General features: G+C 43.4%; 1 protein-coding gene across 11 annotated transcripts in view; it reads right to left on the minus strand.

Annotated features, from left to right (window-relative positions):
• RGS6 (regulator of G protein signaling 6) overlaps positions 1-13,738 on the minus strand; it is a 640,379-nt gene that overhangs the window by 148,424 nt on the left and 478,217 nt on the right. The window contains exon 1 of one of the 11 annotated variants that reach the window (XM_037738571.1): positions 6,530-6,608. The exons of the other annotated variants lie outside the window; for them this stretch is intronic. Coding sequence (XP_037594499.1) covers positions 6,530-6,539 — 10 coding nt within the window. The 5' untranslated portion in view covers positions 6,540-6,608. Of the gene's footprint in view, positions 1-6,529; positions 6,609-13,738 lie in introns of those variants that run through there. 11 annotated transcript variants of the gene reach the window in all.

Consider the following 13,738-nt stretch of genomic DNA (forward strand, 5'->3'; position numbering starts at 1 on the left):
ACTCATCCATCTGTCCATCCTTTGATCCAACTAACACACACATATGTATTAGGTTACCTGTAACTTTGCTGTTAGAAATGTTGAGACCAACTAATCCCCCCTCATCCTTGATGAGTAATATCCAAGTGCCTCTGGAGTCCTGTTATTTCTCTGCCTCATCTCTATACTGCTTTGAGCTCCCTCTTTCTTTAATCAGTCCCTTTTCCACTCTCCACACACACACATCTGGAACATTTGTTCTCTGGCTCCATTGGTGAGATAAGTCCCCATCTAGCCTTTGCCTAAGCACAGAAAGATCCCTTTACCACTTGGTATTCACTGACTTCCATGTGGTCTTTTCCAACACCCTTTGTTCTTTTCACCTTCTCCCACCTCTGCCACCTAAATTGTGGTTGGTAGGGAAAATGAGCATCTTTCCTGCCTTTTGATGCCCTTCATGACATTCCTCATTTCTCTCATGTAAAAATTCTGGATTATTTGGGCTTGTATATTCCACTAGGTTCCTCTCTACTCCTCCAAGCAATTTTCAAACAGAAAGAGTAAAATGGTTTGAATCTGAAGAACACTGGAGTAGAAGACATGGAACTGAGAAGCTAACATATCGAGTAGGTCCCCTTCATGGATAAGAGTGTCACCAAGGATAATGGCAGGTTTGGGGTGGAGAATAAGGTTGTGATCCAGGTACCAAAGTCTGCCATGAATGAGGAGGAGTTAACAAAAATAGAGATGACAGGCAAGACTTCCCCATCGTTGCCACCTAATGTGGGGTTAGGAGGGAAATGAGTATAACAAACTACCCCCAAAAGATGAGTCACTTATTTTACACAGAAATCTGCAATTTGGGTGGAGGTTGGTGGGCTCACCTCACTTTGCTCAATGCAACATCAGTTAGGGTAGGCTACTTAGGAGCAGGAGGATCTACAATACTCCCATTTATCCAAGATTCCTAGTGGATACCTGCAACAGTGAATAGTACTGAATCCTATGTATATTATGTTTTTTTCTATACATACCTATTATAAAGTTTTATTTATAAATTAGGCATAAAAGATTAATAACAACTAATAATAGAGCAATCATAGCAATATAATATAATAAAAGCTATATAAATGTAGTCTCTCTCTCTCTCAAAATATCTTATTGTAATATACTCACATATTTTGGGGCCATGGTTTAGTAACCAAAACCTTGGAAAGTAAAACCTTGAACCTACAGTACTTTCAAGATGACTCACATGGCTGGCAAATTAGGCTGATGGCCAGGAGCTCAGCCAGGGATGTGAGCTGGGCATTTCAGTTCCTTTCCATGTGGTCCCTTCCACAGAGCTGCTTGGGCTTCCTCACAGCATGGCAGCTGGATTCTAAGCACAAACATCCCAAGAGAGCAAGGCAGAAGTGCATGGGATGTTTATGATTTAGCCTTGGCAGTTGCATAGTGTTGCTTCTGTTCCACCTTTTGGGATGGAGAGGTGAATAGTTTTACAACAGTATGAGGGATATAAGATATTATTCCAGATATCTTTGGAAATACAATCTGTTACACAAGATTGGCCCTCAAAGTCTTGTTAACCCATGACACCCATATGGAAAAGGAGTTTAAGAGAGACTTCATATCATAAACCTTTAAGAGTATAATGGGACAAACTGTTTAATGAAGTTAAGAATTTATTATACCAAACTGAAGTAGAAAGATCAGGCATTTAGACTAAAAGTGTTTAAATCCTAACTTTACCACTTACTGTATACAACCTTGGGAATGTCACTTAACCTCTCTGAGCCTCAGCTTCTCCTCTATAAAATGGGAATAATAAATGTATCTTGCTTACTTGACACAAATAATCGAATGGAGTAAAGCCAAGGTAAGTGCTCTCAATACCATAAAATGGTTTGCTCTACACCTTTGCAGGCCAACAACAGTCTAATGGTCATTTAGATTTTTGTTTTGAAGCAAGAGATGATAGAGGAAGAAGCACTTAGCTATGGGTGTGGCATCCTAGAATTTATGGCCAATTTTACCATTTATTAACTATGTGTTATTGAATAAGTCATTTAACTTTTCTGAGTCTCAGTGTTGTCATGGAAGAATAATGTCACCTGCTCTGCTTAACTCTGAGAATTATTGTAAGGGCTTAATATAGGTCAACTCAGAAGCTCATGAAAAGAATTTAGTAATATAGATTAGATCACTTGGTAAATTTAACATAAACATACACTTGCAACAAAAAACAACATAAATATTATATTATCATCTAAGCAGCCATGAGTTTTATTTTGGAATTTTTTTTTGTTTGTTTAAAGAGTTTAATTAAAACTTTAGAAAATATAGCTAAGCAAAAAGAAGAAAATAAAAGTCAAACATAATTTTCCCGAGAGTCTCTCTTTCCCCACTCTCTTCATTTTTAACATATTATAGTATTATATCATATCACTTCCTTTAGCTGAAGAAGTCGTTTTCCAGGTTTTTTTTTTTTTTTTTTTTTTTTTTTTATTTTTTATTTTTTATTTTTTTCATTTTTTTATTTTATTGTAAAAAAAAAAATTTTTTTTTTTTTTTTGCAATGATAAGCCACACAGCAATAAGCAGGTGCAACTTTTCATGCCTCCTGTGATTTCCTTAAGACAAATCTCTAGAAGGGAGCTTTATGGATCATTTTCAAGGTTTTGAAACATACCATACAACCAGCCTTCAAAACCAAATTATCCTTCCTTTGGAAGTACATATATGTGCTAGGCTGGATGTGCATTCTTGTTTATTTTTGCCAGTCTGATTGTGAAAAAATGATATCCTGTTTAGAAAAATAACTGTTTTTATAAGTGAGATTCAATGTTTCTAATACATTTATTGGCCATTTGTATTTTTTCTATTTGGGTACTCATTTGTATATTGATTAATAGGAATTCATTAAGTATTCATATATAACTGAATTATCTGAAATTCATGTTATAAGATTTTCCCCTTCTGGTCGGGTGTGGTGGCTCATGCCTATATTCCCAGTGCTTTGGGAGGCCAAGGTGGGCAGATCACTTGAGGTCAGGAGTTTGAGACCAGCCTGGGCAACATGGTAAAACCCCACCTCTACCAAAATTACAAAAATTAGCTGGGTGTGGTGATGCGTGCCTGTAGTCCCAGCTACTTGGGAGGCTGAGGCACGAGAATTGCTTGAACCTGGGAGGTAGGGATTGCAGTGAGCCAAGATCTCACCACTGCACTCCAGCCTGGTTGACAGAGTGAGACTCTGTTTCAAAACAAACAAACAAACAAACAAACAAAGAAAAAACAGATTTCCCCTTCCAGTCTGCCATTTGTACTTCAGTTGCCTTTCAAGGCAGAGTTTTAAAATATTTTATGTTCAAATCCATCAATTGTTTCCTTTATGGTTTCTGCCTTTGGTATCATGCTTGCAATACTGTTGAGATTTTTTAAGGGATGTGCTTTCATTAGTTGTTGTTGAATTGATTTATTCAACAAACACTTAGTGAAGTAACACTTAGTGAATGTTTCCTGAATGCCAGGCACTGTTCTCAACACTGGAGCGTCCTCTGAAGCATGGAGCTGAACTCAGGATGAAAACAACCATCACTGAAGGGTTTGTAAACTAAAATATGCAGAAACCTCAAACACATTCCACTCTATTGAAAGGCCATCTGCACAGGGAAAGTTTTGGTTCTGGGCAGGGATTATAACATTGCCCCCGCCAGAACTCAGATTCCTGGATCTGATGGCATTTTACAATGAATAAAATCCATATAAACAAGATGATGTCCAGAAAATACTAATGCAAATATCCATGGATGCAAAGGATTAAAATCACACTAAAAAGTATTAATATCATTTTCCCCATATCAGCCTAGGAGGAATAATCAGCAATGATACATTTTTTCATTTCGTTAGGAAGTTAATACAGATATGATTTATCCTCTGGGAATCTTTTTTACAATCTCTCTGAAACAAAGACTCCCAGCAAGCGAAGAATTATATCTCCTTCAAGAGTTTCACCAAGAAAGGCTGAAAGCAACAGAATGGCGTCTCGGGATTACCCACCCTGGCCCGGGCACGCATCAGTTCCACAAGAGCTGCAATGCCCTTAGTTTGCTGACCCCTGAACTGAACGAGTCTCTATTTATTTGTTACACTTTACTTCTTTGAATCCTGCGTTTTTCTTTTTAAGTGAAACATTTCAAACTTCCAGAAAACTTACCCCCAAACTAAGTGCCATGCAAAAATTGCAGGACTGAAGCCCACAGCACTTGACGCATTCTAGCAAAGACTGGAACAGGACAGAATACTTGGCCTGCCCTTGTGACTACAGGAGAGGGGACATGGGCTTTCTAGGCAGGGCTCCAGGCCCTACCAGGAATAGACCCAAGCAGGGTGGCAACCCAAGGAGACTGTCCCAGCTCCATTTATGGGTACCACCTCATGCCTGCCATGCCACCTGGATGGCTTCATCCTCTGAGGAAATGCCTCCAAGAGACTGGAAGCTACTTGTGCAGAGGGATGGGTTCACTTTTGCTTATCACAACCCCAGCGAGCACTGAATGAATGAATAGATGAGAATGAAGCTTTCAACTAGTCTATAATTCCTAGTGTCAGGGCAGGGATCCTTACTTATGATTTGTATGTAGTAAATAATTTTGGAATGAATATTGTTTTTTGACTTTTAGGCTCAGGGGTACATGTGCAGGCTATATGGGTAAATTGTGTGTTGCTGAGGTTTGATGGACAAAGCATCTCATCACTCAAGTAGTGAGCAGAGAACCCACTAGGTAGTTTTTCATCCCCTGCTCCCCTCCCACCCTGTCCCCTCTAGTAGTCTTCAGTGTCTATTATTCCCAGCTTTGTGTCCATGAGTACCCAGTGTTTATCTACCATCTATATGTGAGAACAGGCAGTATTGAGTTTTCTGCTCCTGCTTTAATTCGTTTAGGATAATGACCTCCAGCTCCATTCATGTAGCTGCAAATAACATGATTTTGTCCTTTTCATGGCTGTGTAGTATTCCATGCTGTACGTGTACCACGTTTTCTTTAACCAATCCATTGCTGAATCAATGCATTGTTAACAGTTATTTCCATCTCATCTTGTATCTTATAATTAGAGACCAGACATCAGCTTTCGAGAGGGAAAAAAGCAGCCCAGGGCCATCAGTGTGAGCCTGTGTGCCAGGTAAACATTACATGGGGTGGGGGACATATGGGTGGAAAAACAGTCTCCATAAATGGGACAAATTTATGTCTATTTCACGATTTGGTCTGTGGCTACGTCTGACATCTGTGGTCCCTAAAAAGAATCTTTTCCATCTCATATTCCTCGCTATATTCAACACGCTGCTAAGGAGTGGCCTTCTTCACAAATCCTTTTCAAAACCACCTTCCACATCGCTTAACTCTCTGACTCATCCGCCATGTGGCCATCTACCTGGCCCTTCTTCTCTTCATAGTCTTTTTCTTCCTTTGTGGGTTAAAACAATGGAAATTTATTCTCTCCCAGTTCTAAAAGCCAGAAGTTGGTTCTTCCTAGTCCACTGCACACCCTCTCTGGGCATCCTTTGTGCTCCCTGACCTGCAGGTGGGGCCTGGATCTCTGCCTCCATCCTCACCTGGCCTTACTTTCAGTCATCTTCCTGGGCCTCATAAGTGAGTCCATTTGTGTTTGACCTTCTCTGTCCACAGAATGGCAAATCCCCACATCTGTCACCCGTGTGCTTGGCCCTTTGATGCTGCTCATAATGGCACCACCCATTCTCATGGGGACACACACAAGCTGTGGGCACCCACTCCCCAATCCTGGACAAGGATGAGGGGTGAGGCCACTCTCCTGAGTACACAGGGCTCTCCCAGTCTCCTGGGCCGGTCCGCTGAACTGGACCTGAGCTTTCCTGGAAAATGAAGAAGTGGGCCAGGCACGGTGGCTCACGCCTGTAATCCTAGCACTTTGAGAAGCCGAGGCAGGCAGATCACGGAGGTGTTTGAGACCAGCCTGGCCAATATGGTGAAATCTCGTCTCTACTAAAAATATAAATTAGCTGGGCATGGTGGTGCATGCCTGTAATCCCAGCTACTCAGGAAGCTGAGGCAGAAGAATCTCTTTGAATCCAGGGGGCAGAGGTTGCAATGAGCTGAGATCATGCCACTGCACTCCAGCCTGGGTGACAGAGTAAGACTCCGTCTCAAAAACAAACACACACACACCCCAAAAAGCAAGCCTTTTCTCTTGCTCACTTGACTCTGCAGCTCCAGTTTGGACTGCTTATTTCTCTAGATTTGTTTTCTCCAAGATTGAAGACACTAACAAGAAGTTACTGGGCTATCTCGCTCCTTTATTATGACTTACAATATACTAGATACTTTATGTTATTATATGTTGATCAATATTATAGCATAACTCAGGTGTAAAGCTCATGTTGCAGTTCTAAGGATTTACGAATTGTATTTTTACATCCTACTTGTATTAGTCCGTCTTCATACTGCCAATAAAGGCATACCTAAGACTGGGCAATTTACAAAATAAAGAGGTTTAAAGGACTCACAGTTCCACATGGCTGGGGAGGCCTCACAATCACAGCGGAAGACAAGGAGGTGCAAGCCATGTCTCACGTGGATGGCAGCAGGCAAAGAGAGAGCTTGTGCAGGGAAACTCCACCATATAATACCGTCAGATCTCCTGAGGCTTATTCAGTATCATGAGAACAGCACAGGAAAGACCTGCTCGCATGATTCAATTACCACCCACCAGGCCCCTCCCACAACATGTGGGAATTCAGGATGAGATTTGGGTGGGAACACAGAGAATCCATGTCACCATTTAATCCATGGAATGATTCTGTGAGGTCTGCAGGGAGCGTGATCCCTGCTTTTCAGAGGAAACGGGAGCCCAGTCTTTCTTGCAGCCCACAGCAAGTTATGTAGCACAGTGGCCTCCAAGGGAGGAGGCATGGGGAGCTGTACACAGGGTGCAGGTGATTAGGGGTGCAGCTGCCCAGAAACAATGTAAGCATCATAAAATACATCCGTGATGAATACTTTCTGCCCTTGGTGCTCCACTGATGCTGGGACTAGAACCCAGCCGTGGGGTTTCTAGGCCAGTGCTGTTTCCCCTCTCCCATGGCCCCTCAAGGTCAAGGTGGAGGTGATTTTAGAGGCTCCTGGAGGGGCACATCCCATGTATTCAATTCAGAGTCAGGAGAAACGAAATCCTCTTTTCTGAAAGGGGCGTGTTAGGTCAGCCTGCGGTGGGGAGGCAGTCCCCAAGGCATCATGTTAGAGCTGCGAATTCCAAACTCTGGTGATACTCCTCCTCTGCTCTGGGCATAAGACATTTCAATACAGTTTCTGGTTTAGTTTAGAATATAAATGATTACATTTCCCATAGGTTTGATGACCAGGAAAATCCTACCCCACCCTCACTCTGCTCCCTGCCTCCCAGCCCAAGGCGGCGCACCTCATCTCCACGCAGCTCATCACACCATCCTGCTAGACCACTGCTCTGGCCACAGTCCCTCCCCTTCCCCTCACCCCATATTTCTGATGAAAATTATTCCAACTCATCCATGCTGCTCGCTGTCCTCTTCCTGACTTCACAGGGGAAAAGAGATCCTAGCAAAGTTTTAAGACATATTCTCAGTACAAAAAAAAAATAATCTGTGTCCATCTTTTGGTAGAGAAACAGTCTGTTGGCCGAAAGCGGAAGTGATCTGGGCATGAACAGGTGTCCTTGCTTGAGGCCGGCATTCCTTTCTGCCGTATTTTCAATCACTCCCTGGTTGCAGTGCACACTATCACCACATAGGGGCGCTGTTGCTCTGGAAAACTGGCAGCTGCCTTCAGTTAAGAAAAAGTGCCAGGTTACAGGAGTGTGCTATTGATTTTTTTATTTCTTTTAAATTAATAATCATTGGCATTCTGAATGCTATTTAATTTCTTAGTTGCAGGGTTACGGAGCTGAGCCTGTTAGATGTCGTTTATGGCATTTTCCAGGGGCGAATAATGAAGGTCCAGGGATAGCTTGGTTACAGCAAAATTACTGATGAAGCTTTTTCATGAGTTTAACAGTGTTCCCAGACCTTTAGGTAATATGAATTAAATAATTAACATGTTAATTGCAGAGATCCAAAAGACAAAAAGGAAAAAATGAATTCACAGGAAAGAAAAGTTTTAGGTTTCTTAAAGGATAGGGGTGGTGGCAGAGTTAGGGGAAGGGAGCAGGAATTATCCTATTCCAGACCCCACAGATTATGTAGTGATGGTGACTGGTTACTAAAAAGTGTCGTTAAGCCAGCAGTTCCAGAATTTAGGGGATTGTGGATCAGAGGCCTAGCTTCCTCAAAGCATCTGCAGCAAATCCTGATTCCCAAATCTCTAGCTTCTCCCACTGTAAAGCGGGTGCCTATTCTTGCCTGCAGACAGTTAGCATTTGGCTGATATTAACTTCAAATATGTAATCTTGGAGATCCTCAAATAGAGCAGGATATAAAATCGTAACGCCCTCCTGGCATCGTGAGACCCTTGTTATCTGCATGTTCGTGCCGGCAGGGCAGTGCAAAGAAACGGGGGACAAGCCTGGGGTTTGAGACACTTCTGCCATGAACCTGGTACACGGAGTGAGTCACATATCCAAATTCTTTCTTCTTTCATCTGTCAGTTGAAGCTTGCAGCTAAGCTTCCTTCTGAGTCCATTCTGACTCTAACAAACACCTCCCCTCCCTGTGTTCAGCCCACTCGGCTCCAGCCTTCCTGGCCTTCCAGTCCATTTCTCTGTCTCGCACCCTTATGGGGTAGACTGGACCATTTAGTTCTACTTCTCTCCACCTACAATGTCCTTCTTCCCTTTCCACTGTATTTCTATACGGTTTTTTTTTTTTTTTTTTTAACTCTTACTTCAAGTCCCAGGGCAAAAGCCACCCCCTCCGAGAAGCATTTCCTGATGCCACAGAGGCAGAGTCCCCCCTCTTTGATGATTTCGCTGCACTTTATCTATACTCCTCTTTAGCACCTGCCCTTTTCTCTTTTGGGTTATGATGACTTAAGGAGCCTCTTTGCACCAGCCAGGTCTCCAGGGGCATGATTGACATTGACTTATCCATCCCACAGGGTCCAGCTCAGTGGCCAGCACACAGCAGGAACCAAGGAAATGGCTGATTGAGTTGACAACCACATGTGCACAGACACACTGTATTTTGTGCAGAGCATCTGGGCTCGACTTAAGCACTGATGTTCAGCCAACAGGATTTGGTCCCTCGTATACTCGCACTGTCTCTCTCCTATGATTCAGGCAGGCTTCCGCAGTGGTCGCGCTCTTGGACTCTGAGTCAGACTGCCTGAGTTCATAACCCCGCTCTGCCACTTACCAGCTATGAGAGCTTGGACAAGTTAATGAATTTCTCTGTATTTCCTTTGCTCACCTATGCAGTGAAGATAACAACAGTATTCTCTTTACACAGATGCCATGCAAATAAAATGAGCTAATACTTATAATACACTTGAAAAGGTAGCCCGTGCAAAGCAAGCTCTCAATAAAGCTACTAGCTTTAAAGAGTATTTTTACTGCTATTAATCAAAATGTAACAACCCTGGGACTTCTTGCCAGTTAGCTGTATCTTTCTCTAATGGTTAAGAACAAAATATCTCTTTGTGTTTATTCTGGTGCCCATTCCTGTCTCTAGTTAGTTTTACTGGCATCCACTGTAGAAGGCTGGGAAACTCATCCAAGACAGCCTGCTCCCTGGGTGGGCTCCAGCTTTGGGTCTTCACAGCGAATCTCAAAAACCTCGAGTGCATGGAAAACAGATAAACTCACTATCCTTTCAGCCTGCCACCAGCCGTTTGCTAAACTGCACAATTTGATCTGGTGTGTGCTCCTGGCCCCTCTCAGACCTGCCCCGGCGCCAGCCTTGCCCCTTATCTATACGGTGCTATGGCTGTAATTCATCTGACCACTTGTGACATGCATCCTCTCAGCAGATTTGTCCTTTTATCTGCTGCGATTCAAGGACAGAAGAAAGCAAAGGGAATGAAGAGAGGTGAGAATAAATAACGGGAGAATCAATCCATTTCAAGGCACCTTCTGTGCAACGATTTTCGAGACGTTCCCCCTCCAGGTCGGAGCTGAGCAGCGAACGTGCCTCTCTATCCATCATTGGGCTAGCTCAGCCCGTATCTGGCTGCAGTATTATTTCAGAGAGAACTCCTTTTTCTCTCTTTCTGATCCTACTCTAATTTCCTTCTACCTCCTCTTAATCCTATTTCCTGGTAAAGAAGTTTGTTTTGAAGGGAGACACTGGCAGTAAAGATGGCATCTGTCTGCCTCACGTTCTTTTCCCAAACTATCAGGATCCAGTAAAATGGGCTGTGGCTTTTGGCATGCACGTCCAGGTGGGGACAGAGGGATGGAGGACAGGTGGGAGAATGATGGAAACAGGGACAGCCTAACCTTTCTGCTCCCAAGTGTTCAGATCGCCCTCAAGCTGTTCTATAAGTCACTGCCACATTAAGCTTCACGTTCCACCAGAGCTGTCTTGATGAAAAACTTGGGTGTAAAAGGATGTAAAATTACATGGTCCAGTGCTCCTTGTTACGGACATGGAACCCGGGGCCCAGAGGGGCCAAGAAGAACAGTCAGCACCTACGTAGTTCTGATTATGTCAAGCACTTCGTCTCAATGTTGGCACAGATGAACTCATGTAAGCCCTGGAACAACTCGTGAGGTATGTACTGCTCTTTTACGCACATTTTGTAGGTGAGGACACAGAAGTGCAGGCTTGCTAAGGAATGAGTCCAAGGTCACCTGGCTAATGAGTGGCAGAACTGGGAGTGAAACCCAGAGCTGGCGGAAGGGCCATGGGTTCCCCAAGTCATGACGCCTCCTAGGAGTGATCTGTCAACAGAGAGTGCCAGAGGGTCAACAGGATCTCATGTCTCCAAACCCAGTTCCCTATTATCTGGTGGAGAAAATAAGAAGGCCTGAATCTTTAGCCTGGCTTTTGACACCTTCCCCGCATAACGCCATACCGCCTTTCCAGCTCAGCTGGCATCTGCTCCCAAATGCACTTAATTCTCCTGGATGGCTGGCACAGTGCAGGAGTGAATAAGAAATGAAGGACTGAACTCTCCTAGGTTGACATGAGGGGGGGGTCATCTCCCTACATGCAGTCATTCAGTAGACTGAGATTTCTTGACAATGGCCTCATCAACATTTCAATCCATCTTTCTCATTCTTTCTGAGCCTAACACTTTTCATACAACTCGGCTGGCAGGGAACGTTACGGAAACCAGAATGCTGGCTGCACAATTTCATGTTTTCCCTCCATGCAGGTGGCACGCTCAGGGAGTGACGCTGCTAAATCCCTGAAGGGTTAAGTTCCACTGCCCCGTCCTGTGGCGGCAGCAGTAACAGTAGCAGTCGTGATGCAGTGCTCACATCTGCTAAGGCAGATTCTGTGCCCGGTGTTGTCCCACAGGTTTTGTTTTGTTTTGTTTGAGATGGAGTCTCACTTGCTTGCCCAAGCTGGAGTACAGTGGCGCCATCTCGGTTCACTGCAACCTCCACCTCCTAGGCTCAAGTGATTCTCATGCCTCAGCCTCCCAAGTAGCTAGGACTACAGGCATGTGTCACCATGCCCGGCTAATTTTTCGTATTTTAGTAGAGATGGAGTTTCACCACATTGCCCAGGGTGGTCTCAAACTCCTGAGCTCAGGTGATCTGCCCACCTTGGCCTCTCAAGGTGCTGGGATTACAGGCAGGAGCCCCCGCACCCATCCCATCCCATCCCATGTGTTTTATACACACCTATCAACCTGTGTAATCCTCATGCCATAGTTATAGTGGTATATACGCTATTACTAGACTCATGTTGTTGAGACATTGAGAGATTAAGAAACTGACCCAGAGTCACGTAACTGGCATCAGAGGTGGTATCTGAACCCGGGCAGTCTGCTGTCAATGCTCATACTCTTAACCACACTCTTTTAGAGAGCTCAAAGAGAGAGGTTCTTGTTCCTGCCTGAGTTTGACTTCGAGGGATCATTTCCTTGTTTGCAACGGGAAGCTACTGGTACAGGTTATATTAGCACTAGAGCCTAAGGTCGGGTGTCCGCTGCTGCCTCCTGAGAAGAGTTGTGGAGTTCAACCCAAAGACCTGAAACTCTAAACAGATGACTTAAGCTCAATTTTGTTTTTGGATTTTGTTTTTCATGGTGGGGAGGAGTCACTTTACAGTTTTCATTTTAGGTTGATATAATTAACTGAGAGCACTGTGAAATTAAAGTTCAGTCAAGCTACAAATCGATACTTCATAAATGTTAGGCTTAATGTAAAATACTGGCATTTTTGCAAAACCTTTATCATTCAGAGCTCAGAACAGGGGACATGGAAAAAACGAAACTCATCTTTTTATCTTTTGCCGGTGCTCAGGGTCCATGAGGTATAGGAATATTCAGATCAATGTTTTCTCAAAACTGTGTAATGCATACATATCTCTGTTAAAGAAGAAATCCTCACAGTGCTCTGGTATTTCTTTATTCTTTTAATTTCAAATGCAAAACTAGGAATACACTTTTTTTTTTTTTGAGACAAGTCTCGCTCTGTCACCCAGGCTGGAGTACAGTGGCACAATCTTGGTTCACTGCAGCCTCTGCCTCCCAGGTTCAAGTGGTTCTCCTGCCTCAGCCTCCTGAGTAGCTGAGATTACAGGTGTGCACTATCATGCCTGGCTAATTTTTGTATTTTTGGTAGAGACAGGGTTTCACCATGTTGGTCAGGCTGATCTCAAACTCCCGACCTTGTGATCTGCCTGTCTTGGCCAAAGCACTGGGATTACAGGCATGAGCCACTGTGCCCAGCCTAGGAAAATAAACTTTTTATGCTTTCAGTTCTTATACAAGTGTACAACCAAATGAATGCACATAAACACAGAGACAGAGACGAGTAAAATTCAAATCAAGAAGCAGTATCTCTCGTGATGGATGTTGCTTTGGTAGCACTAGTCACCAATGCTGTGCATGTCAGGTCAAACCATACGCGGCTGCCACTTTCGTAGATCAGAAATAAAAGTAACGTTAAAACAATTTTTAACTGGGAGGTCATTAGGCTGAAGCAATTCTAGAATTTTATGTTCCTATGTAAGCAAACCAAAGTCCAATGTAAATGGTAAAATGAAACTAGAGAAGCAACCAATCAGAAACCTCCAACTAACCTGTAACTAGGGACTTTCTACTGTAACAAATCAGATATGTTTTCTTGGTCTTACTTCCATGTTCAGCCTATTAGAGCTCACTACCCACGCTGCTGGGTGGAGCTCCCCCGACCTCTTCTGCTTCTGAGTGCTCCCCAATTCATGAGTCCTTTTATCTGCACATAAACTCTGTTAAATGTGCTGTGTCCAAAGCTTTTCCTTTTAACAGTGGAAAAAGGACTAACTTACATGTTCCATTTTTGTTGACTTGAATCTTCTGACTCTGAACAAGAGGGACCCCTCACTGGAGTCTCTGTTTTTATTACGATTTTAGAATAATATGCTAGTTTTTACAGAAGTAATCCAAGTGTGCTGCAACATACATCACTTAAAAAATTTGTTTCATTAAAATAAGAGTCATTTTGTATTTTATGCTCTACTTTCTGCTACAGAATTATTCCAAGTTGTTGTGAACTAAGATGGAACCCAAAGTAGACATCTTCCAGCCAGGTGCCCCAGGTGTGCATGCTACAGGGCAGGTACCCCAGGTGTGCATGCTACAGGGCAGGT

The sequence above is a fragment of the Cebus imitator genome, unplaced genomic scaffold, assembly GCF_001604975.1.
Source record: "Cebus imitator isolate Cc_AM_T3 unplaced genomic scaffold, Cebus_imitator-1.0 Scaffold54, whole genome shotgun sequence".
Lineage (NCBI taxonomy): Eukaryota > Metazoa > Chordata > Mammalia > Primates > Cebidae > Cebus > Cebus imitator.